Source organism: Vicugna pacos, chromosome 27, assembly GCF_048564905.1.
Source record: "Vicugna pacos chromosome 27, VicPac4, whole genome shotgun sequence".
Classification (NCBI taxonomy): domain Eukaryota; kingdom Metazoa; phylum Chordata; class Mammalia; order Artiodactyla; family Camelidae; genus Vicugna; species Vicugna pacos.
Window position 1 is genome coordinate 29239042 of NC_133013.1, and position 27674 is coordinate 29266715.

Here is a 27674-nt window from a genome sequence, read left to right on the forward strand (position 1 = left end):
AGGTGGTGGCTGCCTCCCTCAGGGCAGCAAAGGGCCGGGGGGCGGTGGGCAGCAGGGCAGAGCAGGCTCCAGCCCCAGGCTCCACGCGGCTCCAGGGGCACCCCCCTAGAGCTGGCCCAGCCCAGAGCGCAGCCTCCGGGCCCCGGCCCGTCAAGAAAAGCAGGTCAGTAAGCCGCCTTGTCTTGGGCACTTCAATGTCCCTCTGGCCGCCCGCCCTCCCTCCATCCGTGGCAGCTGGCAGAGGGCCCCAGCACCCAGCACGCCCAGAGCACAGGCAGCACGGCTGCCCACGTGGCCCCCAGGGCTCTGCCGGGTGACGGATGGGCCTGCTTTTGCGCCCAGTCCCGGACAGCGCCTTTGAATAATAACTTGGCAAAATTACTCTTTTTTGCTTTCCCTATTTCTGATTCATTTGCTCTTTTGAAGTCATTCATCTCTTTTGAGTTAGAGGCAGAAAAGCCGGACGGGAAGAGGGGCAGGATGTGTCGCAGAGGGACCGGGGACCCTGAGCCCCACCCCCTCCTGCTACACGGGGGCTGGAGGCGCAGGGCCCCGCCAACGCCATCGCCATCGGGACGCCCACGCCAGTCCCCATCTCGGTGCACAGAAGAAGTTGGGAGGATCTTCCCAGGCCCCTGAACTTGCACCTGGAAGGCGGCTGCCTGCTCCGCCCACTTGCAAGGCTGGCCCAACCCGCCTGCAGGGAGGAGTCCATGGAGCAACCCCTCCCCCTGGTGGGAACTGGTGTCCAGGTTAGGCCCCCTTTCCTTCCCTCTGTGGGAGGTTGCGGGGCCACAGGCCTGACCTCGGGAGCTCACAGCGTGAGGGGGGGGCAGCACACGCCCCATAACCCACCCCTGATCCGCAGTCTCTCTTCTCTGGGTCGGCCTTGGCCATCGCAGGCCCAGCTGTGTCCACACCTTGCCGACACGTGGGTGAAGGGAGAACAGCCGGCCATCGGGGTGCATTTGTTCCTGGACATCCAGGAAACGCCCAGATGGACGGCCCGGGTCGTCTGTACACCAGCGAATCCCATCCTGCCATCTATGGCGATGTGAGGGGCAGGGCCTGCACCACAGAAATCTCCGAGCCTGGGCATTCCTGACCTTGCAGAGCAGAGGGAAGCCCAGAACCCAGCTCCAGGTACAGGGAGGGAGGGGTGCGTGTGCGTGCGTGCGTACGTGTGTGCACACGTGTCTGTGTGCTCATGTGCATGCGTGTATGTGTGCACACGTCTGTGTGTTCATGGGCGTGCGTGTGTTCGTGTGCGTGTGCATGCGTGCATGTGTGCAGGGGCAGGGATTGGGCAGGTCGGGGTGGTGTGTGCATGTGTGTGCTGGGGTGAGGGGCTGGCAGCTAGAGAAACTCTGACCTTGGAAACGAGGTCTCCTGACCTCACAGTTCTGCCGAGTCTGGGCCTGGAGGCGCTGCCTGAGCGGGGGCTTCGGGGTGGGGTCGGGTCTTCACCGGCCCCTCCTTGATTCACTGCCACTCAGGAACCAGTCTGCTTCCCGGCAAAACAAAAGCTCTCGAGATCGCTGATTCCGCAGCGCCCCCCAGTGGTGCCTGGAGTCTGTCTGGAGCGAAAGCCTTCAGACACACGTGGTCGCCAGTCCCACATGGGGTCCTTCGTGAATTTTACTAGGTTCCTCCTCAGGCTCCCACCCTCCTCGGGAGAACTCCAGCTGCATTTCGCAGATGAGGGAAACGAGTGCCCATCAGCAGCGGGGTGGGGACCAGAACCCGGGAGAGCCCATGTTCCTCCCTCTCCCTGCGCGTCCTGAGCCCAGCCTAACCCAACAGGGCGAGGGGACAAGGCAGCTAAAGGCAGAATCCTCCAGACACACCACCGCCCAAGGGCAGAAGCCAGTCATGTGTCCACCACGTGCAGGCCAGCCCGGGACCCTCCCGGGCCCTGGAGGGGACACAGAGGGGACACAGCATGACGAGAAAGTGGGAGCCCAGCCTGGGAGAGGCAGGGGCAAGGGCTGGGCCCCTCTAAGTGGCTGCTGCGACGGCCACGGGAGCTGGAGCAGGCAAACTGAGCAGCAGCAGCAGCACCTCGCCGGCTGGGGAGGCCGAGCCGCAGACCCAGCCAACGCCGGACCTCGTGGTGCGCAGCAGCTCCCAAAACTGGAAGGGGCTGGCCCCGGACTGAGCCCGGAGCGCTGCAGACAAGCACGAGACAAACTGCTCTCACTCCTCTGGCCCGTTGGGGCTCCCACCCCTCCCCGTCCAAAGTCCGACACGCCCAGCGGGCAGGCGGACACACAGGGGCAGGATAACCAGGTGGCTTGTGGGAAGCCCACGTCCCACCACACCCACACTCCAGCCCGAGGCTACTCACCGAAATTCACAACGTGGGCCACAGTGTGCACAGGACTGGTGGAACTGGACGTTCTGGTCCAGGGGCAGGGCCTCAGCCAGCCACGTGGCCCGCAGCCTCGTGGGGCAGCGCCTGAGCACGAGCACCTGGCGGCAGAGCGGGAGAGAGCCGGCCTCCCTGCTCTGCGCCCCGCCCTTGCCCGGAGCCGGCCGTGCCCCCGGACGGCCGCCACCACCTCCCGACCCCCAGCCCGTGCTGCTCCCCCAGGGCCACCGCTGGGGTCTGCAGAGTGGGGCCTCCGGGTCTGGGGAGGGGAGAGAGCGTGTTACGGGTTATAATACGTCTGCTCCTATTACTTTTGTCTGAACACACGAGAAGCATGTAAGCCCTTCCTGGGGTCAGTGTCTGTGTTGACGTGGGCCCTCGCGTAGTCGTCCGTCAGACAGGCAGAGTCGCCTGTGGTTCCTGAGACGTCCCGGGCGGTGGCGGTGAGCGCTGCCCACTTGCTCGTTTGCTTGAATGCATTTCTGCACGCCGCGGTACGTGGACGTGCAGACCACAGTATCCGGTTTTCACTGAACTGAACTAACCACCCCCAGGAAGGACAGGTAGCTGAAAAGGCTCCCTTCTGAGACAGTGCAGGTTGAAAGGGCTGCTAACAACGCAGCGAGTCACGCGGCTCCCGCTGCCGGCGTGCGGTCTCTGCAGCCAGTCCTGCGGCTAAAATGGGGCCCACTCAGATGAGAGGCTGACACTGTCAAGGAGAGTATCTGAACTAGAGACGAACACCCGACCGTGAGGGTGACCCTTGCCTCCCGGCTGTCTCGTGCCGCAAACCCCTGGTGAAGGACAGCAGGGCGCACGGCGATAAATAAGCACGTGCTGGGTAACTGGCGGGGAGGGTGTTTTCTGTTTGTCCATGTTTTGTTTTAGTTGTGATAGTTCCATTTGGGTCGTTGTGTAGTTGTTCTGCTGTACTTATCATCAAATACACTTGGAGCCCTCGGTCTCCGGTCCCGAGGACCACAGTCTGGCTCCTCAGTCTGGCAGTCAAGGCCCCTTGAAGTGTTCTCTCTCCAGCTGGCGCCCTGAACGGGAGCCCGCCCCGCCTCCTCTGGGCCCACCTAGGTTACTGTGAGGATTGAATGGAAAGTTCTCAGCACCCTGGCTGGTACACAGTAAGCACACAAAAGTGTCAACTATGTTCCTTACCTGCTGCGTGACTACGAACAACTCACTGACCCTCTCTGAGCCTTAATCTCCACCACTGAGTACTGGCCCAGCTGATTTGTAAGGTGCCATCCTACTCCAGCGCTGCAGGTGTCCACAGGTGGGTCATTTTGTCTAAGAGGAGCCACACCAGCCCCGCTGCCCATGTTCCCAGGCGCCCATGGAGCCCTACCACAATGAAGCTGCAGTCAAAGTTGAAGCACTGGCCGCAGCCCTTGGCCACCATGACCCTGGCACTGAGGGCCTGGTGCGCACTAGCTGCCAGTGCCAAGAGCAGCAAGGGGAGGCCCGCGTGGACGACCAGGCAGAGCAGGTGGCTGCAGTGGTTGTGCCAGTAGGCGGAGGTCAGTGGGCGAGGACGGCGCTGGTGCGGCCTGGCAGTGGGAGGCGTCAGCCAGTGGGCAGCACTGGGGGAGAGGGCTCCACTCAGAGGGATGTGGTGGGAGGGACCACAGGAGTCTGAACCTGGAGACCCCACTCCCTCTGTAGCCCACTAACCCTCTGGAGCCTTGTGGCAAGCAAGACAGCTTCCTTTTATACCAGGAAACAGAGAGGTCAAGTGACTTGCTTATAGTCACACAGCAAAGTGGGCCTGGAATGAATCCCTGGTCTGTCTGATGCCACTTTCACAGCCATTTTTATTACCTCTCTTTACTTCCCAACTAAAAAAAAAGGAAGGCAACTGAAAAGGATGGAAGGGCCTGAGACGCATGGTAACTCACAAGAAAGTCAATACGCAAGAAGAACGAACTACTGAGGTGGCGCCACTCAGAGCTTGGAGTCAGTCAGGTTTGGGTCTGTTACACCCTTTTTATATTATTTTCTCTGCAGCTCTTATCAGGTTTGTGCTTACCTAGCTTATGTGTCTGCTTGTTGGTACAGATTACTTCTCTCCACCTGGAATGCAGCCCAGCAGCCTCCGCCATCCCTGAGAGCAGGGCTCGGCCCGCGAGCGGCTGGCTGACCGGCTGAGCAAATAAACTGCCTTGGCCAATGCCTTGTGTGAGCCTAGGCTCGTTGCTTCAGGTGGAGTAACTTGAACACCCTTTTGTAACTGTAATTTCCTCGCACTGGTGTATTTGTAAAAATGCCCAGCACATAGTAGGTGCTTAATATTGTGAGCCGATTCTAAAGAGACATGCAGAAAATGGAACCTTTGTCCCCAAGAGAAGGTGGGCGAGGAGGAGCCAACCGGAGGGAGTGGGCCACTCTGCAGCTGGAGCGTAACAGCCAACCCGCAGTGCCCTGCACAGACGGGAGGTAGCCGACGGTCAGGCTCTCCATGACCCCGGGGAAGCACTGCAGCTCGGCTCGCAGCTCCCCGAAGGTGATGGCGCTGCTGCCGTCCCGGTGGGCCGACTGGAGGAGCGCCAGCGTCAGCTGGTCCAGCCTCTCTGCGGGCATCGAGACGGCGCTCTCCCGCAGGCACGACTGCAGCACGGTGCGCAGCTCGTCCGCGTCGATGGAGCCGCTGCCTGCTCCAAGTGAGAGGAAGCCGAGTGGGAGCCCCCGACCCCACTCTGTCCTTGCAGATCCCCCTGCTTTGCACAACCACTGCGTCGAGCAGTGACCCCTTCCTGTCTGGTCACCTCCAGCTTTCTGCCGACCAACTGTCTTCAGGAGTATAGCCCAGGCAACGGAAGAGCACGTGGCACCTTCTGCTCACAAACCTTCCATGGCTCCCTAGTGTTTGCTCAACAGAGGCGAACATCTCCTCAAGCATGGAGAACCTTTGGTTTCAGTGCAAGGCTTCCTCCGGCATCTCCAGCCTCCTCTCTAAGTACCACTCGACTTCCAAGACCATCCACTCAGAGTCCACAAGGAGCTGCGTGCCCGGAGCCCCGACCACCCAGAGGCGAACTGTGTGTGAGGCAGAGTGAGGAGGGGCTCCCTGCTGCTCCCCGGCTGGTAGCAGACTCTACTCACCCACGCGGCCCTGAGAGGCCACCGCCGGGCCCTCAGGTCCAGCCTGGTGGCCTTATGTGCGGGTGAGCGGCTGAGAGTGACGTGACCACACGACCGCGGACCCCCGTGTGGGCGGACTCCGCACTGCAGGTTCTGGCCGCGTCTGAATGAATCGCAGACGTGGACCCCCGGACACCGAAAGCCGACTCCAGGCTGTCATTTTACATGAGAGACCTGAGCATCTGCGAACTGCGGGACCCAGGGGCCTGGAACCAGCCTGAGCAGGAGGACTCGTGTCAGTGATCTCGGGGTGTCTGGGTGTGGACACACCTGGCACAGCAACACGCTTCTGCCCCCACCATGTGGCGGCGGCTCCGAGCCCCTTAGAGACTGCACGTTACTTTGCTCATCTCTAGAATGGGGCTGATCACCCCCCTTTTGCAGAATTGGCCCAAGGATAACAGGTGATTAATTATACAGCACGTAAAGCAGCATCTGGAAGAAGGTGGTTGCATAGGGACACAAAGTCTAATTGGTACTGTGACCGCCACCTGGGGCAAAGCCGAAGTCTGTCACCACAGCACAAAGCGGAGCTAACGCTGCACTCCCCGGCCATGCCTCCTGTCTTCTCCTAGTCGAGAGCCACCGGGCAATAGGTTTCTGCCACATCCAGAGCCCCAGCCCCTCCCTCTCGTCCATCCAGCCTTATTCTCTCCTGAGCCAGTTTCAGACCCAGTGTCCCCTTCACAATCATTCTGGTGCACGCATTCTTATTCCTTACCCCTCTGTCCTTCTATTCTGCTGACCCTAAAAGTCCCTCATCCCCAGGTGCATCCAACTACCTGTCTTCCCCTCTCCTGCACCTGCTAAGTGCACACCGTGGACGAAGAGCACCCAGGAGAGCAGGACGAGGCCGGTCCCAGCCACGGAGAGGCCCGTGAGGCCTGGCGAGCCCGAGTCAGGTGGGGATGAGAGCCAGAGGAACCCAGGGCCAGAGGGGGCACAACTGCAGCCAGGCTGCGCTTCTCAGACGCAAATCCAGCCCCGTGACTCCCCTGCTCAGCGCTCTTCAGTGGCTCCCCGCTGCTCACTGCCCTGAAGCTCCAGACATGGCCTCTGGGGCCCACACGGTCTGGCCTCACCGACCACCCCAGTCTTGCTGGGCGCCTCCTCCCCACCTCAGCTTCCCTTCCTTTGATGGCTTCAGGCCTTCAGAGACCCTCTAAGCCACAAAGTTGCCAAAGGTGTAAACACCAGGATGGTCACAGCAGTGTCACTTATAATGCCAAAAAGAAAGGAAGAGCGGGGAACAACGGAATTGTCCGTTTTGGAAACGGGGTTTGAGTGAATGGTGACGAGCCGCAGCCGACACCTGGAAAGGGGCAGCCACGCCGGGCGCGGTTCTGAGTGCGCAGAGGTCAGCGACGGCCCCTCCACCAGCCTCGTGAGAAGCTACTACTACGGTGACCATGCTTTTTATGTGATGCGTGAAGAAATGAGGGACAGAGAAGTTAAGGAGCTTGCCCAGCGCCACGTGACTAATAACCCGAGGGGCTGAGGTGTGAACTGCGGTAACCCGGCCTCAGTCAGAGACGGCGACGGCCAGCCTGCGCTGCGTGGGACACCGGAGCACACCGGAGCAGGGACACGAAGCAGCCACCACGGTGCTGCTGCAACCATCCTGAGTCACCGCCTCACACCCACTGGGATGGCTGTTATCATAAAAATAAAACAACAAACCAGAAAGTAACCAGGGTTGGAGAAACCGGAAGCTCTGTGCATTGCTGGAGCGAACGTAAGACGGTGTGGCCGCTGTGGAAGGTGACAGGCCCTGCGAACAGAGGAGCCAGGAACTCCACTCTGGGGCACGTGCCCAAAGGGACAGAAAGCACGGTCTTTTTGAAGAGGTATCTGTGCACCATGTTCACAGCAGCATGACTCACAGTAGCGAGAGGGGGAGGCAGCCCTCGTGTCCACCGACAGACGGGTGGACAAGCAAATGCAGCATCACACACAACGGAGTCTTACTCGGCCTCAAAAACGGGTGAAACCCTGCCACACGGGGCAGCACGGGTGAGCCTTGAGGCTGTTGTGCTGAGTGAAGTCAGTCAGTTACACAAGGACAACCGTGAATAATTCCACTTACAGAAGGTACCGCGAGTCGTCAGGTTCTCAGCAACAGCAAGCAGAACAGTGGGGGCGGAGGAGGGAGGGGTGGGCAGCCGCTGCTCAGCTTGCAAAGCCAGGAAAGCTCTGGAGGTGGATGCTGGTGACGGTTGCACAACAACGTGAGTGTATGTAATGCACATAAAAACGGTTAAAGTGGTAGATTTAATACTACATATATTTTACTGCAATTAAAATGGTCTAAAGTAACAGTCTTACGTGCACACATGTTTATATTTAGTGGAAAGGGCAGTGCACACAGTGTGACACCTTTTTGTCTAAAAAAGTGTGTGGTGCACACGTGTGGTGGTCAGTTAGAAGGCGGTGTAGGAAACATGACGGGTGATTTTCGCTTTCTTCTTTAAACCATTCTGTATCGTCTAAAATGTTCACAGGGGGCTATTTTTATTATTAAAAATCAACAAAACGCTTTCTTTTTTCAAACATAGGAAAGAACAAAGGAAAGTCCTGGCTTCCGGTGAGTTGAATCAAGGCCATTTGTCTCCTGGACAGAGTCCCACCTTCTCGCCAACAAAAGGGAGGCAGGGACCAGACAGAGATGGGGCGGGGAACCTGGAGAGAGAGACAGAGAGACAGAGAGAGACAGACAGAGACAGAGAGAGACAGAGACAGACAGAGACAGAGAGAGACAGAGACAGATAGAGACAGAGAGACAGAGACAGAGAGAGGGAGAGAGAGAGACAGAGAGAGGGAGAGAGGGGAGCCGGACAGCCACTGACACGGGCCAAGTCCCTTGCCCTCCCAAGCCCCCCGAGCCCCACAAAGGGCCCCACCATCCACGCCCTACACCTGGAAGAGGAATCCAGGTTTGCCCACAGGGCTGCCGTGGGTGAGCGCCCGCCGCGGCTCCTGGAGCAGATGGTGCCACTTCCATCCGAGTCACACAAGGCGAAGAATCTCTCAGTAAAGAAGGACTGCGCCGAGCAGAGGAGGAGACAGGCAAGTGTGGCCACAGGGCTGGGCTCTGGGTTCACTCACTGTGTGCGTGTGTCTGTGTGTGTGCACGCTGTGGGGTGGTGGGATTCAGGGAGCACCCAGGTGCCTGAACACAGGTGTGATCTACCCACGAGGCCACTCCAGGGCGCTGTGTCCACGGCCCTCCCACCAGCCGGGGGCAAGTCTGGGCTCTAGCGAGAGGCCTGCTCAGGTCCCTGCAGCGAGGATGGCTGCGTCCGGGCCGTGGGCCCCTCTCCGGCCCTGGCGCCTGGTAGTCTGCACCGGCTCTCTGCCCCGTCAGCCTTGCCGTCCAGACCCCTTGTGGCCCCTTACGCAACAGGGAAAAGGGCTGGACAGAGGCCACCCCGGGTCCTGCCTGGTCCTTCCCGGGGTGGCCCCGTGGGGCAGTGAGCACAGGAAGGAGGGACAAGCGCAGGCCGCCGCAGGCCTGGGCCTCCCCTGCCCGGGTGTCCGGCGCCCTCCGTGTGGGCTGTTCCCAACGGCACGGCTCTCCGTTGCCAGTTCAGCCTCTCCACTCATCATTCATCCAACCATGTCTCGCGCAGACCCTGCCTGCCAGGCCTGGTGCTGGCGCTGGAAACGCAGGGTCTAGGACAGGCTGGGTCGTTGCTGCAGCCCGTCAGGCCCTACGCTCCCCTGGAGGCCGTGCTGACCGACCCAGACAAAGTGTGAGTCCCAGGCACCACGCTCACCGTGGGCGTCAGCCCTGCCCTGGCCTCACTCTTGCGCCCTGGGTCGCTTGAGCAACGCGTTATTACCCTCTGCCGACACGGATGGCCATTATCTGAGATATTGTACAGCCCCTGTCGGGCAGGTCTCCTTTTCCCTTCCCCGCATTGACCATGAAAGGAGGCAGGACATTTAGAGTTCCAAGCAACGTCCCTGGTGCCAGCAAGTGAGGGTCCCTCCCATCCAACAGGGGCAGGCAAATGCTCGCCGGCTGGTGCTTCTAAAGGACGCAGGCACCACCAGACGCCAGCCCAGGGACGCCTGCGGAGAGGCTGGCATCTGAGGCTCACCCTCCCGCCTCCCAGCTCACGTCCCCGCAGGCTGTGCTGGGAACGGGCAGAGGGTCTGGCACCGAGAAAGACTGGGGAGGGTGGGGCAGTGCAAACGGCCTCTAGTGGATACAAGCCGTGGGAACCTTGCTCTGTGGCAGGAGGTGCAGGTCAGCTCACCTCCGTCCCCGAGCTGGGTGGTGACTGCAAGGTCAATAGCATCTTAAGACTTGACAGGGCACGGTTTCCAGCCTCACGCGTCTGAAGGCCCAGGAAGCCACGGCTACCGAGAGGGGCGGAAGAGCCCCGCGGCAGAGACAGAAACATCCTCCGGCCCTGCTCAGAAGTGGGGCCCCGGGGGCCGGGGAGCAACGTTTCCCTCCTGCACAGCACCTTGCCCTGCAAACCAGGCTGCTCGTCCTCCACGGAACGCGGACTCAGGGCCCCATCCCGGAGTGGGCTCTTGCCTCTTCCGCGTTCAGGGCTCTTCTGGACTCTTGCAGACCAGTCTCCCCGTCTCAAACTGGCGCGTCACCCACTGCAGCCACTTGGCGTCCTCCTTGGCACTCGTGGCGCTGGGAGACAAAGGAGACAGGTGTGTGGGTCTGGGGTGGCTGAGGCTATGGGGCCTCACGATGGTCCCGGGGCCTCTGCCTTCCTCCAGCGAGGGCCTCGGGCCTCCCAGGGGGTTGAACCAGCTTCGGCGGTGGGAGCAGCGCCAAGTCGCCCTCTCTTCCTTCCAGCTGGCACGGTCTGGCCCAGGCTTAAATCTCTAGGCTCTGGAACGACGGGGCCCTGTGAGCTGGACCCCAGACTGGGAGCACGAGGTCAGAGAACGGTCCCCTCCGGGAGCGCTACTGACACGATGGCAGCGACCCTCCCACCTCACACGTGCACAGCTCTTCGCTGTTTTCCAACCCTTCCTGCTCACTGTTTCGCCTGGTCTGTTAGCAGGTGTAAGTTACTCAGCCGCTCTGAGCCCGTTTCTTCCCTCCGACGTCTCTCAGGGAGGAAGCAGGCTCAGAGCGGCTGAGTTACTTAGCTGGTCAGAGACAGAGGCGGACTCAGCGCCGAGGCCCGAGTTTCCTCCATCGTGCCCCAGTCTCCCCTCGGCCTGAGCACGTCGAGTCCAAGCCGCGTCAGGACGCGGACCTCCGGCTTGGCTCTCCGGCCCAGGGCTTGGTCCGCGACGTAGAGTCCGCCATCTGAAACCTCGCAGGTGGGCCGGCTGCCCTGCGATCGGAGCCGAGGTCAGGGGCAACACGGGGACAGCGCTTTCTGGGCATCGGGACCCAGCCAACCAAGACTGAGGCGAGGAGTGAGGATCTACAGCCTCTTGTTCTGTTCATTTTCCTCTGGGAGGATGGCTTTTGTCTACATCCCATGCGTTTAATGCAGCCTTCAGTGATTCAGCTACAATGATCCTCGTCACTCGCAGGCTCCGTATCTGTGAACCTGCCTACTTGGTGAAATCTGTCACCCCCCGCCCCCACCAGATCAACGCTCGGCAGCCCTTTCGAGGTCACCGTGGGCACCCGTGAAGTGGGAGCATGTGAGGGGCTGGCGTGCACGTCCAGCTGCGCTCGGACAAGGCGGCGCCCTGCCTGCTCGGTCAGCTCTCAGACTGAGCAAAGGCCCTTCCCACGGACGACGCAGGGCTGCGCGCCTCCCACGCCCTGCGCCCTCTGCCAGTGAGTCTGCTCTCTGAGATGCCCGGGAGGAGGGCTGCAGTCCTGGCTGCTGTGCCTCAGCCACGCGCCGCGCCTCGTGGAGGAACGCACGTGGGGCGGGCTTCGTTCAGACACGAGTCCCAGTGCGCTGACGCAAGATCTGCGTGAACCAACCAACGATTTCTGCTGTCAGAGGAATCTTCAAACAGAAACACACATACAACAAAATTGTGTATTGACAGTTATTCGAAAAATCTGTGCCCAGAGGTTGGCAGGAACCAAACCCTGTATCTTCCCCAGGAGTAAAGGTTCAGACTTGGCTCATTCAGGGTTTGGGGTGACTTTATAGAACACAACTACCATGAAAAATGAGGATCAGCTGCGTTTATAAATAAAGGTTTAAAATACATAAGCTAGCGGTGGGGAGGGTACAGCTCAGCGGTAGAGTGAGGGCTTTGCATGCACGATGTCCTGAGTTCAAGGCCCAGTACCTCCATTAAAATAATTAATCAATCAATCAATTAATTAAATACACCAAGTGACCCCCTTGGAAAAACAAACAAAAAACTAAAAAAAATCAATGAGCTAGCTTCCACTTAGGGGACTAGAAAAAGAATAAAACACACACAAGTAGAAGGGGAGACTCTAAAATATAAAATCTGAAGTTAGGGAACTAGGAAACTAAAAAGGTCAAAATGACTTTGGTGATGGTTTTACAGATGTGCATATGTCAATGCTCATCAAGTCGTTCATTTTTAATTATTACACATCAATTATGCCTCAATGTAGTGAAAAAACAAGTTGGTTCTTTGCAAAGATTAAGTAGGAAAGTGTGATTAAAGAAAAAGTGAGAAAAAGGCAGCACTGATACTGAGAAAGGCAACAGATTCCACAAAAGGGAGGGGACCCAGAAACATGAGAGTTCTGTGTGCAAACGCTCGGTCAACTTAGAGGAATGAATTCATTTCAAGAAGTAACAACCTGAGCCAACCAGTGACTATTTAAGAAATTGCAAAAGGAGTTCAGTGTCAACCATTTAAAATAATGCCTGGCCCAGCTTGTGTTTATGGCTGAGCCTTAGCCAGTCTTCAAAACACACGTCCAGTGACAAACTATCTCAGATTGTAAAACACGACGGTAAGATTCTGTTTGTTTTACAAAGCTAGCGATACCCAATCCCGATGAAGACAGTAAACGCACAAAAGAAAATTCTGTAAGTTTATCTTACAGAGATGCCAAACTCTCACTAAAATGTAACCAAGTTAAATCCTGAAGTTTGCTTTAAAAAGCAACAATCCAGCTTTATCAGGAAGGCCTTACTCCAACAACATAAGGACGGTTTGCCACTAAGGAATCTCATAGAAGGATGGGTCACTGCTAAGACATCTGTCACCCTCTGCAGCCCAACGGTGCAGGCTCCGAAAGAGAAGCGGTTCCAACCCCGACACGTGCCTGTCAGAAGTGGGGAGCTTGTTACAATGCACATTCGGACTCACCCACTTTGGTGTGGGCCCAGGGATCTGCACATTTCACCAGCACCCTGGATGTCTGTGACCCATGCTGGGCAGCCCAGGCTCACACCTGGAGAAGCACTGCCCTGGGGTTAAAGTGCCCCTCTTCCTCCACCCCTGGGGACCCCACAGGACGCACTCCCCAAAGCAGAGCCAACCCTGGGAAACAGGCTGCATGCACCTGGTAAGCCCGGAGGGGTGGGGACGGGGTGCCAGGTGCTCCCCTCCCTCTTCTCAGAAATCGTAGCGTGCTGGCCTATGGAAGGAGAAAGGCAACTCTGGGGAAGGGGTGGAGACAAGGCTGGAAAGCCGGCGGGAAGTGGAGGGTGAGGGCATGGCGGCAAAGAAAGCAGCACGGCAGGAAACCGAAGTCCTCGACAAGGAGGGGGGACTCTTTGGGGCTCAGAGCTCGTGGGGCACGAGGTCGTCACGAGAGGCCAGAACTGCCCCCGGGGACCATGACCTCAGGTCCAGCCTGCTTTGCCCCAGTGGACGACCCCAGGGCACAACAGTTTCCTCGTCTGTAAATGTGACAGTCGGCCTCCCACAGAGGGCTGCTGTGAAGACCCGATGAGATGCTAAACGCTCAGTGTGGCTACTAGTCTGGCTTGGCCAAGTCCTCCTTCTCCAGACGAGAAAACGGCGCCAGAGACAGCTGGTGACTCGCTCAAGGTCACGTAGCAGCCAGCAGCCAGCAGCCAGGCAGGAGCAGCTCAGGTCCCCCTACTCCTGCCCCCGGCGGCCAGGGCACCCTCTGTGGGCCCCCAGGGGAAAGGAGCCCTGCCCGTCCCCTGCCACCGGAATGGAAAGCTGGACAAACGAGCCACTCGCCCTCTGCCGCCTTCAGGCGGGAGGGCCGTGTCTCCGGGCACGCTCATCCTCTGCCGTCCTGTAGACCGCAGGTTCCACGAATCTGCTGTCCGCACGGCAGCCTGCGCCATGAAGCCCACAGTTCGCTTCTCCCCAGCTCCTCCTCGTCCTGACTTTCCTAAAAAGCTGCTGGCATCCACAGCCTCTCAGTGATCCATGTGCCGTGTGGCGGCGAGCTCGGGCCAAGGAGGTTTGGTGCAGGGGCGTGGCAAGGCTTCCCCTGGGAAGAACGTTGGGTGTCTTCCAGCTGGCCCAGGACCTTCCACTCTCCCTCCCTCAAGGAGACTGGGCAGGTGGGAGACCCAGAAACACATGGTGAAAAATGCTCAGTGAGCTCTCATCGACCACAAGAGCATCAGTCCCCAACACACGTGTTAAAGCACCGCCTAAGCCATGCGCTCCGCGGAGGACTCCACACACACTGCTCAGCTCAGCATGTAACGTGGCCCCGCTTGGTGGTGTGAGCGTCACCGTCCCGCAGATGAGGAGAGCGAAGCCCAGAGGCCAGAAGCAGCAGGTGCAGGTGGCTCGGCAGGGACTCGGCCCATCTGGGGCTGAATGTGAGACTATGCAGGTGAACACGCGGGGCGCTCACACCAGCCCCAACGTCCCCTGTAAAAACACGCTGGAACAGCCATGTGGAGGGGCTTTCTGCCCAGGAGACCTAGGGGAAATGGAGGTCTGCAAGCTCTTTGTTAAAAATCTAAGAGAAATCATGTGATCACTTAGATTGTGCAGTCAAAGTCTCGAGGGCCGTCTGGCAAGCGACCGGCTCGGGCAGACCCCCCGGCCGCCCGCTGCTGACTGGGGCTTCCCCCTGGTAGCTTCAGATGCTTCTGGTTCATTTCCAAAATGAGGGAAATAATTTTTGCTTAGTTTAGTTTAGTTCTGTTTTAAAGCTGTTTGCTAGAATTTACCCAAGCCTGTGGCTTTGGTGGGGTACCTAAAGGCTCCTTGTGTGAGTCACGTCGGCCCCTGAGCCAGCAGGACTCCCCCAGATCCCTCTGCTGTCACCCACCTTTCTCTGCCCACAGGCTCAGAGGCTCTCATCCGGATCAGTCCCCAGGGAAGGTAAGTTCTGCGGAACCGGGGAGATCTTCTGGCGGCACCGGTAAGCGCTGCTCCCGTTCTGACGTGGCCCTGCGGCAACCGCCGGCTCCAAACGCGTCCAGAGGGAGCACCAGACAGGACGAAGGGCGCCTGCTCTTCTTTCAGGGGGACCGTCCCGGGCTCTGTGCTGTGATGACAACGTCGTGGGAGCTCAGCCTCAAGGTTTCGATTTGGGCTTGACTTCTTTTCTTAGAATTGGAACGACCTCAAGGTCAGAGTTCTATCAATTTTCAAATCCTATTTTTATTGAAATATAGTTGATTTACAATATTGTAAATCAGGTGTATAGCAAAGTGATTCAGTATATGTATACACACACACACACACACACATTTTTCAGATTCTCTTCCATTATAGGGTAAATCAGGAGTTTGCGATTAACAGATACAAACTGCTACATAGAAGGCAGATAGTCTACAAGGATTCACTGCACAGCACAGGGAATTATAACCAGTATCTGGTAACAGCCGACAATGAACGTGTATAATTTTTGTGATTTCTGTTATCATGCAACAGTATCACTGAGGGGAAAGCCTGCCCTTCTGAAATGTTTGTTAGAAGGAAGACATCTTTAAAAAGAAATTTTCACAGTTTTTATCATAGACTTTAGTTCAAATGAACATGTTCTAGAAGACTGCTTTCTTGTTCTGTAGCATTGGAGCAGGGAGGGGACGGATGACAGGATGCGTGGCCTCACTGTAGTCAGAATGGCCATCATTCAAAAGTCCACAAACGATAAATGCTGGAGCAGGTGTGGAGAAAAGGGAACCCTCCTGCACTATAAGCGGGAATGTAGTTTGGTGCAGCCACTGTGGAAAACAGTATGGAGATTCCTCAAAAACTGAAAACCATATGATCCAGCAGTCCCACTCCTGCACATACAACAGAGGGAACTCTAATTCAAAAAGATGCATGCACCCCACCCGTGCCATGCTCACAGCAGCACTACTTACAGCAGCCAAGACATGGAAACAATGTCAGTGTCCATCGACAGATGGCTGGGTAAAGATTTGGTATGAATACACAATGGAATACTACTCAGCCATAAAAAAGAATAAGATAATGCCATTTTCAGCAACATGGATGGACATGGAGATCGTCATACTAGGTGACATAAGCCAGAAAGAGAAAGAAAAATGCCACATATCACTTATGTGTGAAATCTAAAAAATGAGACAAATGAACTTAGTTATAAAAACAGAAACAGACTCATAGACATAGAAAATCAACCTGTGGTTACCAGGGGGAAAAGGGGCAGGGGGCAGTGGAGGGATAAATTGGGAATTCAGGATTTGCAGATACAAACTACTATACATAAAAGAGATAAACAACAAGGTCCTACTGTAGAGCACAGGGAACTGTATTCACTACCTTGTAATGGCCTATAATGAAAAAGAACACGTGTGTGTGTGTGTGTGTGAATCACTATGCTGTTACCTCGTAATGGCCTATAATGAAAAAGAATATATATATGTATAACTGAATCACTATGCTGTGCACCAGAAATTGACACAACATTGTAAATCAACTACATTTCATTTAAAAAATAGAGAAGACAGACAATCAAACCAGTAACAGGGGGAATTCATTCTGTAAGAAGTGAAAATAATAAATAGTAAGCATATTTGGAATCCTCAAAGAAAAAAGGAGAGAAAAAAATCCATTAAAAAATAAGAAATTAAATAAAAATAGGCAGAAATGAAACCAGCCCGGTTGGTATGAAGAAAACCCAACTACAAATATGGAGAAATATATGGTTATTAACATTTTAGGAAATTCAATAAATAGGATAATTTTTAGCCTACACATAATTGAAGAGAGGATATACAATCCCTAAGATAGCATTGAATGATTCACTGGGGATAATTCTGTACCTTTTTTTAAGTTGCCAACATATTTCAAACCTTTCTCCGTGTTATTAAATAAGAATGAGTCAGATGTTGTAAACTAACTGTCTGTGCTTGGACAGCTAATTTTCTCACACTTATTCCATCACCAGACACAAGTTTGTGAGAAATCTTATTAAATCTCTGTCCAAGTTCCCGACAGGTTCTCTAGGCTGGATTCCTGAAACAGGGATTATTAAGCCCAGGTCTGAACTGTTCCAAGGCTGTGGTCGCAACCAGCAGCCAAACTGTTCACCACAGGCCTTGAACCAATCTTTCACTCCCACCCACGTATTAAGAAAATGCCTGTTTTACCAAACACTTGGGAATACCAAGAACTGGCCTTTAAAGTATTTGGTCATTTGGCAAAAAATGACATTTTCCATTTTTATTTGCTTTAGTCTGATTAGTAATGAAGTGAAACATCATCATGGAAGGAAAAATGGTGAAAACCTCCCTTCCTCTTCTCTCGGGTGGATAAAGTGGGACACATCTTGCTGTAGAAGGACACAGAGCTTCATCGCCTGACGTGCTCCTGACGGGTTGTTTTTTTGGCATAAAGTGCTTTTCTTCTGCACTTTTTGTCAAAGGTGCGATGCCCTCACTCCAGCCCTACAGCAGATTATTTGCTGATTCCTGGGCCTGATGTGGAGACCTGGGTCTGTAGCTACAGACTTTCCTGCTTGCTGTACGGTGGGGACACTGCTGCAGCCACTCCATGCACCAGGCTGGGTAGGAAGGGGGGCTGAGAGGCGGACAAGCGTAGAAGGCGGCGGGTCACCTGCCCGCGCCCTGTGCCCTGAAGCCCCTGCGCGTCCCCTCGCCCACTCCAGAGCTGGGACCGGCCATCACCCCCTTGCTTTCTGCATCATTTCCCTCTTCTCAGCTGGGTCACTGTTTCTCCAGTTACTGCCCCGTTTCTCCTTAGCAGCAAAACTTCCTGAAAGAGTTGCTACCCAGTCTCCACTTTCTCATTCCCCCTTTTTTTTTCAGAGCCCGCTCCCATCAGACTTCTAGCCCTGAAAGAAATCTTTCTTAATAAAATTACCAATAGCCTCATGGCCAAGCCCAGTGGTCGTCCCCAGTCCTTAGACGCGCTCGATGAAGGTGCGCTCTCGTTCCTTCTTGAAACTCTGTCTCCCTGACTTCCGGGATCCCACCCTCTCCTGGTTTCCTTCTAGCTCACTGACTCCTCAGCGTCCTGACTCGTTGATAAATCCTGTTTCGCTTTGCTTTTTTCTGGCATTTATCAGTAGGGCTCAGACTATCTTTTCTACCTAAACTAACCTCCTCACTAAGTTAATCTGGCTCATGGTCTTCAAACGCATCATCAAGTGCATGTGTCCAGCCCCAACCTTGGCCCTGAACTGTGGTCCCACAGATCCAGCTGCCGTTTAACATCACCACTCGGACGTCAGCATGCATCCCACACTTAACACGTCCAAAGCTGGACGCATGGTATCCCCTAACTCTGAGCCACCCTGGTGATCCCATCTCAGTAAATGACCCCTCCCCATTCACCCTCAGAACTAGGAGCACTCATCCAGTCCTTTCTTTCCCACAGGTCTGACATCCAGCCCGCAAGCAGAGCTGGCTGCTTCTACTGCCGCATTAGAAATGGGTACAGAACCTGACTGCCTCTCTAGGGCTTCCTCCCCAGCCACTCCCTGCCCCTCCCTGTTCCACCCTCATCCCCTTACAGCCTGTCCTCTCTTCAGCTGCCCTGGAGATCCTGTGCAAGTGTAAGTTAGACGAGGTCACTCCCTACTTAATACCTGCAGTTGGCTTCTCATCACACTCAGAACAATCACAAAGCCCCCCAGAGACCCTCCATGACATGCGCCCACAACCTGTCCACCCTCGTCTCAGGTTTTCCTCCCCACTCACTCAGCTTCAGCCACACTGGCCTCCTCTGGTGTATTTCTTGAATACATCAGACATACTTGTGCCCCAGGGCCTTTGCACTGACTATTCCCTCTGCCTGGGACATCCTCCTTCCAGAGAGCTACCTGGCTTACTCCCTCACCTCCTTCAAGCTTTTGCTCATCTCACACCTTCTCATGAAGTCTACCCAGAGCACCCTGTTTCAAAGATGGGTCTCACAAACCCCAAACTACTGACCCCCATTACCCTGCTCTACCCTCTTCTTTCCACTGCCCGTGTCATCTTCTAATGTGCTATATAATGTACCTCCTTATCACGTTTCTTGTTTTTTGTCTGCCTCCCCCCACTAGACTGTAAGCTCCAGGAGGTTGGGACAGGTGTTTGTTTCATTCTCAAACGAATCTCAAGACGAGAGCAATGCCTGGACTATAGCAGCCACTCAGTCAAGGACGGCAGGGTAGAGCACACGCGGCTTAAGTGGGGAGGGAAGCTTGCACTGATCCAGGAATCTGTACATTTATGTCTTAATCCAGTTTCCTAAGAATTGGTTCTTGGAATAAGGCTAGTAGCTATAAAGCACACTTTTTGTTGGAGGAAAGAAAAATATTATTCTAGCCTTTTGTTTTTGACAGGTGCCAAGAACCATCAGGCTCTACGATTCCCAGAGGAAGGAAATGTGGGCCTCACCCAACAGCCTGCAGGGAAGCCTCAGGCCAAACAACACACAGGGCAGGAACACAGCCCCACCCATCAGCAGACCTCCTAAGCCACAAAGGACTCTAGACATGGCCCTACCCACCAGAGGTCCAGGACCAACCTCACCCAGCAGTGGGCAGACACCGGCTCCTCCTGCCAGGAAACCTGCATAAGCCTCATCCACCAGAGGGTAGATACCAGAAATAAGAAAACAACAAACCCAAAGCCTGTGGAAGGGATCCACAAACACAGGCCAGACTCTACATTAGGACCTGCTGGACCCTGGCCCTTGGGTGACAAGAGAGGTGTGCACTGCTGAGATGCACAGGACATCTCCAACAGAGGGCCACCTCTTCAAGGTCAAGAAACGTAACTAACCCACCTAAAAGTATGAATACAAAGACAGATAATACGAGGTGGCAGAGGAATATCTCCCAGGCCAAGGCACAAGATAAAACCCCAGAAAAAGAAGTAAGTGTTGAGAAGATAGGCAATTTGTCTGAGAAAGAGTTTAGAGTAATGATGGTGAAGATGTTCAGAGAACTCAAGAGGAATATAGATACACAGAGTGAAATTTTTAGCAAAGAGTTGGAAATTATAAAGAATACCCAAACAGAGTTGAAGAATAAAATCACTGAAATGAGTAATACACTAGAAAAAAATCAAGAACAGACTAAATGAGGCAGAAGAACGGATCAGTGAGCTAGAAGACAGATTAGTGGAAATCACTATGGCAGAGCAGAAAAAAGATAAAAGAATGAAAAGAAATGAGGGTAGTTTGAGAGAACTCCGGGACAACATGAAGCACACTAATATTCGCATTATAGGGTCCCAGAAAGAGGAGAGAGAGAGAGAGGATCTGGGAATATTTTTGGAGAGATGATCACTGGAAACAGCCCCAACCTGGGAAAGGAAACAGTCACCCAGGTCCAGGAAGTGCAGAGAGGACCACACAGGGTCAACGCAAAGAGGAGCACACCAAGGCACATAAACTGACAAGTCATCAAATTGACAAAATTAAGGATAAGGAGAAAATATTGAAATTAGCAAGAGAAAAGTATCAGATAACATACAAGGGAGCTCCCATAAGGTGATCAGCTGATTTTCCAGCAGAAACTCTGCAGGCCAGAAGGGAGTGGAACGATATGCTTAAAGTGATGAAAGGGGAAAACCTACAACCAGGAACACTCTGTCCAGCAAGGCTCTCGCTCAGACTTGAGGGAGAAATCAAAAGCTTCACAGACAAACCAAAGCTAAAAGAACTCAGCACCACCAAACCAGCTTTACAGCAAATGTTAAGGGAACTCCTCCAGTCGTCAAACCATAAGAAAAGAGAACCAAAAGAAGAAAGAGGAAAAAAAGACCTATAAAAACAAATGCAAAACAATGAACAAAATGGCAATAAGAACATATGTATCAATAATTACCTTAAATGTAAATGGAATAAATGCTCCAACCAAAAGACACAGACTGGCTGAGAAAACAAGGTCCACATACATGCTGTCTACAAGAGACCCACTTCAGAGCCGGGGACACATGCAGGCTGACAGGAAGGGGACAGATAAAGATACTCCACGTAAATGGAAACCAAAAGAAAGCTGGAGTAACAATACTTACATCAGACAAAACAGATTTTAAAATAAAGGCTGTCGCAAGAGACAAACAGAAGTCCAAGACCAGATGACGTCACAGGTCAATTCTACCAAATGGTTAAGGAAGAGTTAACACCTGTCCTTCTGAAACTATTCCAAAACTTTGCAGAGGAAGGAACACTTCCAAACTCACCTATGAGGCCATCATCACTCTGATACCAAAACCAGGCAAATATCACAAAAAAGGACAATCACAGGCCAGTATCACTTATGAATATAGATGCAGAAATCCTCGGCAAAATACTAGCAATCAACTCCAGCAACGCGTTAAAAAGATCTCACACCATGAATGATCAAGGGAGAGCTATCCAAGGGGTGCAGGGGTTTTTCAGTACCTGCAGATCAATGAACGTGATGCACCCCAGCAACGAACTGAAGAATAAAAACCGTACGATCGTCTCAACAGATGCAGAAAAGGCTTTTGATAAAACTCAACACTCATTTATGACAAAAACTCTCCAGAAAGTGGGCACAGATGGGACACACCTCCACATAATAAAGGCCACATACGACAAACCCACAGCTAATGTCATACTTAACAGTGAAAAGCTGAAAGCATTTCCTCTAAGATCACGAATAAGACAAGGATGCCCACTCTCCCCGCTTTTATTCAGCACAGTTTTGGAAGTCCTAGCCATAGTAGTCAGAGAAGAAAAAGAAATAAAAGGAATCCAAATTGGAAACAAAGAAGGAAAACTAGCACTGTTCACAGATGACTTGATACCATACATAGAAAACCATAAAGAAGTGACCGGACAACCACCAGAGCTCACTGGCGAGTCTGGCGAAGCTGCAGGACACAAAACCAACGTGCGGGAACCAGCTGCACCTCTACACACCAGCTATGAAAGAGCAGAAGTAGAAGTTAAAGAAGCAGTGCCATTCACCATCACGCCAGAAAAAACAGAGCACCGGAATAAGCCTACCCAGGGAGGCAAAAGACCTGTACTCCAAACACTGAGACACGGATGAAAGAAACTGAAGACAACACCACCCAATGGAAAGAGACACCACGTTTCTGGGTGGGAAGAATCAGTATTGTTAAAGTGGCCACACTGCCCAAGGCAACCTATAGATTCGATGCCATCCCTATCAGATTACCCAGGACATTTTCTCACAGAGCTGAAACAAAAAATGTTAAAATTTTTACGGAAACACAAAAGACCCCGAATAGCCAATGGAACAGGATAGAGAGCCCAGAAATAAAGCCAGGCCCTCACAGTCAATCAACCTACAACAAAGAAGGCAAGAATACACAATGGAGAAAAGACAGTCTCTTCAGTAAGTGGAGCTGGAGAAACCAGACAGCTATAAGTAAGAGACTGAAATTAGAACATTCTCTAACACCATGTACAAAAATACACTCAAAGTGGAGTAAAGACCTAAATGCAAGACCAGATGCTATAAAACTCCTAGAGGAAAACATAGGCAGAACACTCTCGGACAGAAATCACAGCAATATATTTTTTCAACCAACTCCTGGAGTAATGGAAACAAAAGCAAAAATAAACAAATGGGATCTAATTAAACTTAAAACTTTTACACAGCTAAGGATACCATCAGGAAAACAAAAAGGCAACCTACAGAATGGGAGAAAATACTTGCAAATGATGCGTCTGACAACAGACTAATTTCCAAAACATACAAACAGCTCATACAGCTTAATATCAAAAAACAAGCAACCTAATCAAAAAATGGGCAGAAGACCTAAATAGATATTTCTCCAAAGAAGACACTCATATGGCCAACAAGCACATGAAGAGATGCTCAACATCACTAACTGTTAGAGAAGTGAAAATCAAAACTACAATGAGGTATCACCTCACACCAGTCAGAATGGCCGTCATTCAAAAATCCAAAAACGACATATGCTGGAGAAGGTGTGGAGAAAACGGAACTCCCCTGCACTGCTGGTGGGAATGCAGCTTGGTGCAGCCACTGTGGAAAACAGTGTGGAGATTCCTCAAAAGACTAGGAATAGACTTACCATATGATCCAGCAGTCCCGCTTCTGGGATGTCAGAGGGAACTCTAATTCGAAAAGACACATGCACTCCAATGTTCACAGCAGCACTATATACAATAACCAAGACCTGGAAACAACTCAAGTGTCCATCAACAGATGACTGGATAAAGAAGCTGTGGTATATTTATACAATGGAATACTACTCAGCCACAAAGGGAATAAAATAACGCCATTTGCAGCAACGTGGATGGATCTGGAGACGGTCATTCTAAGTGAAGTGAGCCAGAAAGAGAAAGACAAATATATGATATCGCTTATATGTGGAATCTTAAAAAACACAGATGAACTCATTTACAAAATAGAAACAGACTCACATAGAGAAAAACTTACGGTTCCCAGGGGGTAAAGAGGGGAGGAAGGGATAAATTGGGAGCTTGAAAATTGCACCTCTTTGGGAGGGATGGAAATGTTAGCTGTCCTGATTGCAGTGGTGATCCCATGGGTGCACACATCTGTCAGAATTCATCAAATTGTACATCTGTACATATGTGCAGCTTACTGTACAGGAAACATACCATAATAAAGGTGTTTTTTAAAAAAGAACACCTCTTTTTAGAGAGAGCACATCGTGCAGCACAGATCACGGAACACAGCGTCTTTCTGAAGCAACACAGCCAGCTCATTCCCATCCCAGGACTGACAGAGACATCTTTTAAACTCCAGGACCCCGTTTGGTGCCGGGGTGCACGCCCCCAGCACACCGGGCTGGGAAGGCCAGGCCTGCATCTTGCGTCCCCAGGAGCAGCAGCTACCGTGGCAGCCAGAGCCTGCACGACCCCGTCTTTTGACCGCTCAGGCCCTCGGGGGCCTTTTGCAAATCCCGGGTTGAGGCGCATGGAAGGACACTACAACACAAAGACACGAAGCTACAGGATGCACTCTGTCTGCTTAGGGAGGGTCCAAGATGATTCCATTCCCTTTCATTGAGGCAAGTCAGGCCCGTGGTGAAAACTGAAATAGCTCGAGAAGGGAGACCAGGAGGAGTGTCCCTCCCTCCGCGGCCCCTTGGCTCACGGAGCGGTGGTGGGTGAGCAGGGGACCAGGAGGCAGATGCATTAAGTCATCTAGGACACACTTCCAAGTCCATCCCCCACTGCACCCACCTGAAGAGAGGTCTGCTCTGCACGCGCTTCAGGGCCCCACATGTGGGCAACCTGGCAGCAGCGAGCTCACCTGGGAACGGGCTGGACCACTGTCTCCTGGGCATCCTCTTACCTGATGAGCCTCCGCCTGAGTTAAAACAGACACACTCCTCCTCCGCTCTGCCTGTGGAGGAGTCTCAGCTCCCCACATCACCAGGGAGCTTGCCGGGGCCTGCCCTTTGTCACCACTCGCCGGGACAGGGTCAGAGCTTTCGGGCTCAGGCAAAACCACTACTCACGCCCTTATCAGGTGAGCACAGTCAGTGGAGGGGCCGCGAAGCCAAGCAGGACGTGAAAGGTCCCCTTTTGGCCTTTTGAGGCTGAAATGTCCTGGATGTGGGGCGACCAGGACTTTCCCCGTTTAGCACAGAATGTCCCGTGTCCTGCAAAGCCCCTGGCCCCGGGCCAGTCAGGACGGTTGGTCCCCCTACTTGGACCCTGGGGGTCCGTGCTCATCAAGCCCTCTCCCAGGGCTCCTGCGGGGACCCGGTAGGGAGCAGGGCCTCCCGGGGGGCCTGCCATGACTGGACCACGGTGTCCCAGGCACAAGTCCCGCTGGCAGCTCCCTGCATGTTAGCTCTCGGCACCAGCAGCAGGTCCAATTCCTCAGAAGTCTGGGCGAGAGCCCAGCAGCTGGAGACACTCAGAGGGCTACCAAGGGACCAGCAGATCACGCCAATGGAATGTCGTGAGGTCAGTGAGGAAACAGGATGAGGTCTGTCGAAGGGCGAGAGCGTGATTTGAGAGCAGCAACGTGACAGGATGCTCTGGGAGGCAGGAAGCTTGCATGTGTGTGGTGCAGGAAGACAGGAAGAGACCCGACCCCAGACGGCAAGATCGTCAGACCTCCTGCGGGCTCGGCAGCGGTCTGCGCGCCACATGAGACTTCCAGCAGATCCGGGGAGGGGGCAGTTCCAGTGTAAGACGGAAATACCAGAAAGATTCCAGTTTCTATAGAAAAGTTAAAAGGTCAGCTAAGAATCTGAAAGCACGGGGGGGAAGGATAAGGAAGGTGGGTCTGGACGGGATTCAGGAGCGAGTCAGGAAAGCCCAGCCTGGCTTGAGCTGCGCAAACAGAGGAGCAGGAAGAGAGGAGGAGAAGGCAAGGCCCTGAGTCTGGGGCGGGGGGAGGCGCCCCCGCCGAGCGGAGGGGCGACTCCCTCACTGAGAGCCACGCGCCCACCTGACCCGGGCGTTGCGGGTATGGAGCTTCACAGTCAGCAAAAGCCTCCACGAGCCTGCGGTCATTGGGTCCGATCTTCATGTGACCCTGCGCTGCAGGAAGGCAGCGGTCACCCCCCTTTAGGGGTGACATCAAGAGAAACGCTCCCGTAGCAGGGGGAGAGGCAGCACGGTGAGGAGGGAGCGGGCTGGGCCACCCCCGAAACACACCTCGACCGCCGGGGCAGCGGTGGCTTCTGGGGCTGTGGGGGTGGCAGTGGTTTCCAGCGATATGACGACCGAGGTCCACCAGAGGCACCCAAGGTGGCTTCCAGAAGCGAGGAGGAGGCAGCGGTGAAGGAGGCAACTACGGAGGAGGCTTCAACTGCAGCGGAGGTGGTGCCTGCAACCAGAACCAGGGTAACGACAGCCGGACACCACCTCCAACAACAGAGGTGGCGACAGCGGGGCCGCAGCAACGGCCGCCACCGCCGGCTGCAGCCCTGCTCGGAGCCCCCAGGGGGCCAGCAGCTACAACCAGAACAGCAACACCCCTGGCCCAAGGGCTTTTATCTCATTTTCGAATCAGAAATGATCATTTTCATGCCTTCTGCAAAGCAAAATGCAACATACTGCCCAACAGTTGTCCACTGAAGGCGGTTCTTCAAAATGAGAAGCACGGATTGATTTGTGACTGTATTATTTGAGGAGACTTAAGACATGTGCAGACTTCGTCTATCAAACCTCTAACCACATATTAGCAACCTTCCCAATTCTACACGAGGGCAACTAGGACTGAGCAGGCCGGCAGGAGCCAACACGGAACTCAGCTCACAGCCCCGTGACGGGCAGCGAGCGTCAGATGCAGCTGTCCCTGCGGGAGGTGCAGTTCACCAGGCCGAGCGTGCGGAGAGAAAGCGTGCTCTCAGTGACTTCTCACTGTAGCTTGATGCCCTGGAAAGCTGTAGGTCCTTGTGGCGTGCTGGCTCTCAGACTTCATCACACATCAGAACCACGGAGGGCTCAGGACCACACAGACAGCTAGGATACACTCCCAACCACCAAACCGGAGACGCTCAGTGTGGGGTCCGATTACGTGCCCTTCTGACAAGTCCCTGGGTGACGCTCGCGCTGCTGGCGTGAGGACCACAGCGGAACAATCAGTGACGTAGGAGAAGGCAACTCGCAGAGGCAGGAAGCACCAGGCAAGCCCACTAGTGCCGACGCCCCAGGGCAGGATCCAGCAAGACCCTAGCCCCCGAGAAGCGGGGCCAGAGCAGCAGGGAGGGTGGCGGGTTGCTCAGCCAGGGCTTCGGGCCCCGGACCCTGATTCCTGAGGCAAGAGTGAAGTCTCAGGAGCAGCAGGAGACCCAGGTCGCAGGACTGGGGCACAAGGCCAAGGCTGGTCCGTGAGGCCCGTCAGCGTGACCGACGCCAAGGCCCAAAGTGCTGCTCGAGTTCCTCCTGCGCAGTCAGAGCTGGTGCCAGAGTCAAGGCTCGGTCCACGGGAACATCAAAGGGGGTTTAAACAGGAACAGTCCGAAATCAAGTAGACATTGGCTTCAATCTAGAACAAAGCATTCCACCGAAACAGAAACAATAAAATAGATAAAGCAGTGCCTTACAGTGCTTTAGTCCAATGTACACATTTTCTCAAGACAGGGTCTCATGCACTTCCCCAGAATGTAAAGGAGACATTCTGAATGCTCTCAAGTCACGCTGTGCTGCACTGGTCCCAGTGATCACACGAAGCCTCTGCAAAGCTACAACACAGAGCTTTCACGTAGGGAGCGCTTACCACGACTGGTCCCTTCACGTACACCATCCCTTTTAAACCTTCTGACTCACTCAATAGCAACATGTGTTTTACGCCACTGGAAAAAAAGCAGCTACAATCTGGAATTCGCTCGATTTTCTGCTACCAAACCTGAAAGTCCCCCTTTATCTGAGCCCATTCTTTCCCCTTCCTTCCACCGCAGCAGAGACATCAGCGGCTCCACCCAGTGCTCTGCGTTGCGCCGCTCCCGACGGCACCTCTCACCTTTCCTCTTCATCCTCAGCTTGTCCCCTCCTGCTCGCTGCTTCTCATCGGCTCCTGAGCGTGATTCAGTCTCATCCGCCTGAAAATACCGAAAACTTCCCCTCCAGATACCACCTTCTTCTCTCATTCTAGTCAGTTAAATATTTCAACAACTGTCTGCATTTCTATCTCCATTTTCTTACCTCAGCTTATCTTCCAACATGCCTTGCTCACCGACACTTCTACCCAAACCGTCTTTGCTGTAACTGAGCAGCTGGTTTTCCTTCTGCGTCTCGTCTCCTCCCTCAGTCGCAGCAGGGCTGGCTCCCCTGTTCCTGCAAAGCCCTCGGCTCCCGCTCCGCTCCCGGTGCGGTGCGCCTCCTGCTGCTCTGCTCTCTCCCCCGTTGCTTTAGGGGCTCCTCTTCCTCACGTGTCTCTTTAAGC

At 54.1% G+C, this 27674-nt stretch overlaps 1 protein-coding gene across 1 annotated transcript; it reads right to left on the bottom strand.

Moving 5' to 3' along the window:
* Positions 1–1870: 1870 nt before the first annotated feature.
* Positions 1871–27378, bottom strand: NOX5 (NADPH oxidase 5). Its single transcript, XM_072951170.1, is given in 15 exon segments — positions 1871–2043; positions 2046–2168; positions 2348–2379; positions 2381–2472; positions 3729–3976; positions 4834–5031; positions 8422–8505; positions 8508–8562; positions 10071–10123; positions 10126–10178; positions 10718–10836; positions 23660–23752; positions 25233–25324; positions 25530–25613; positions 27138–27378. Coding segments are annotated over 15 exon segments (1740 nt in total).
* Between the last annotated feature and the right edge of the window lie 296 nt (positions 27379–27674).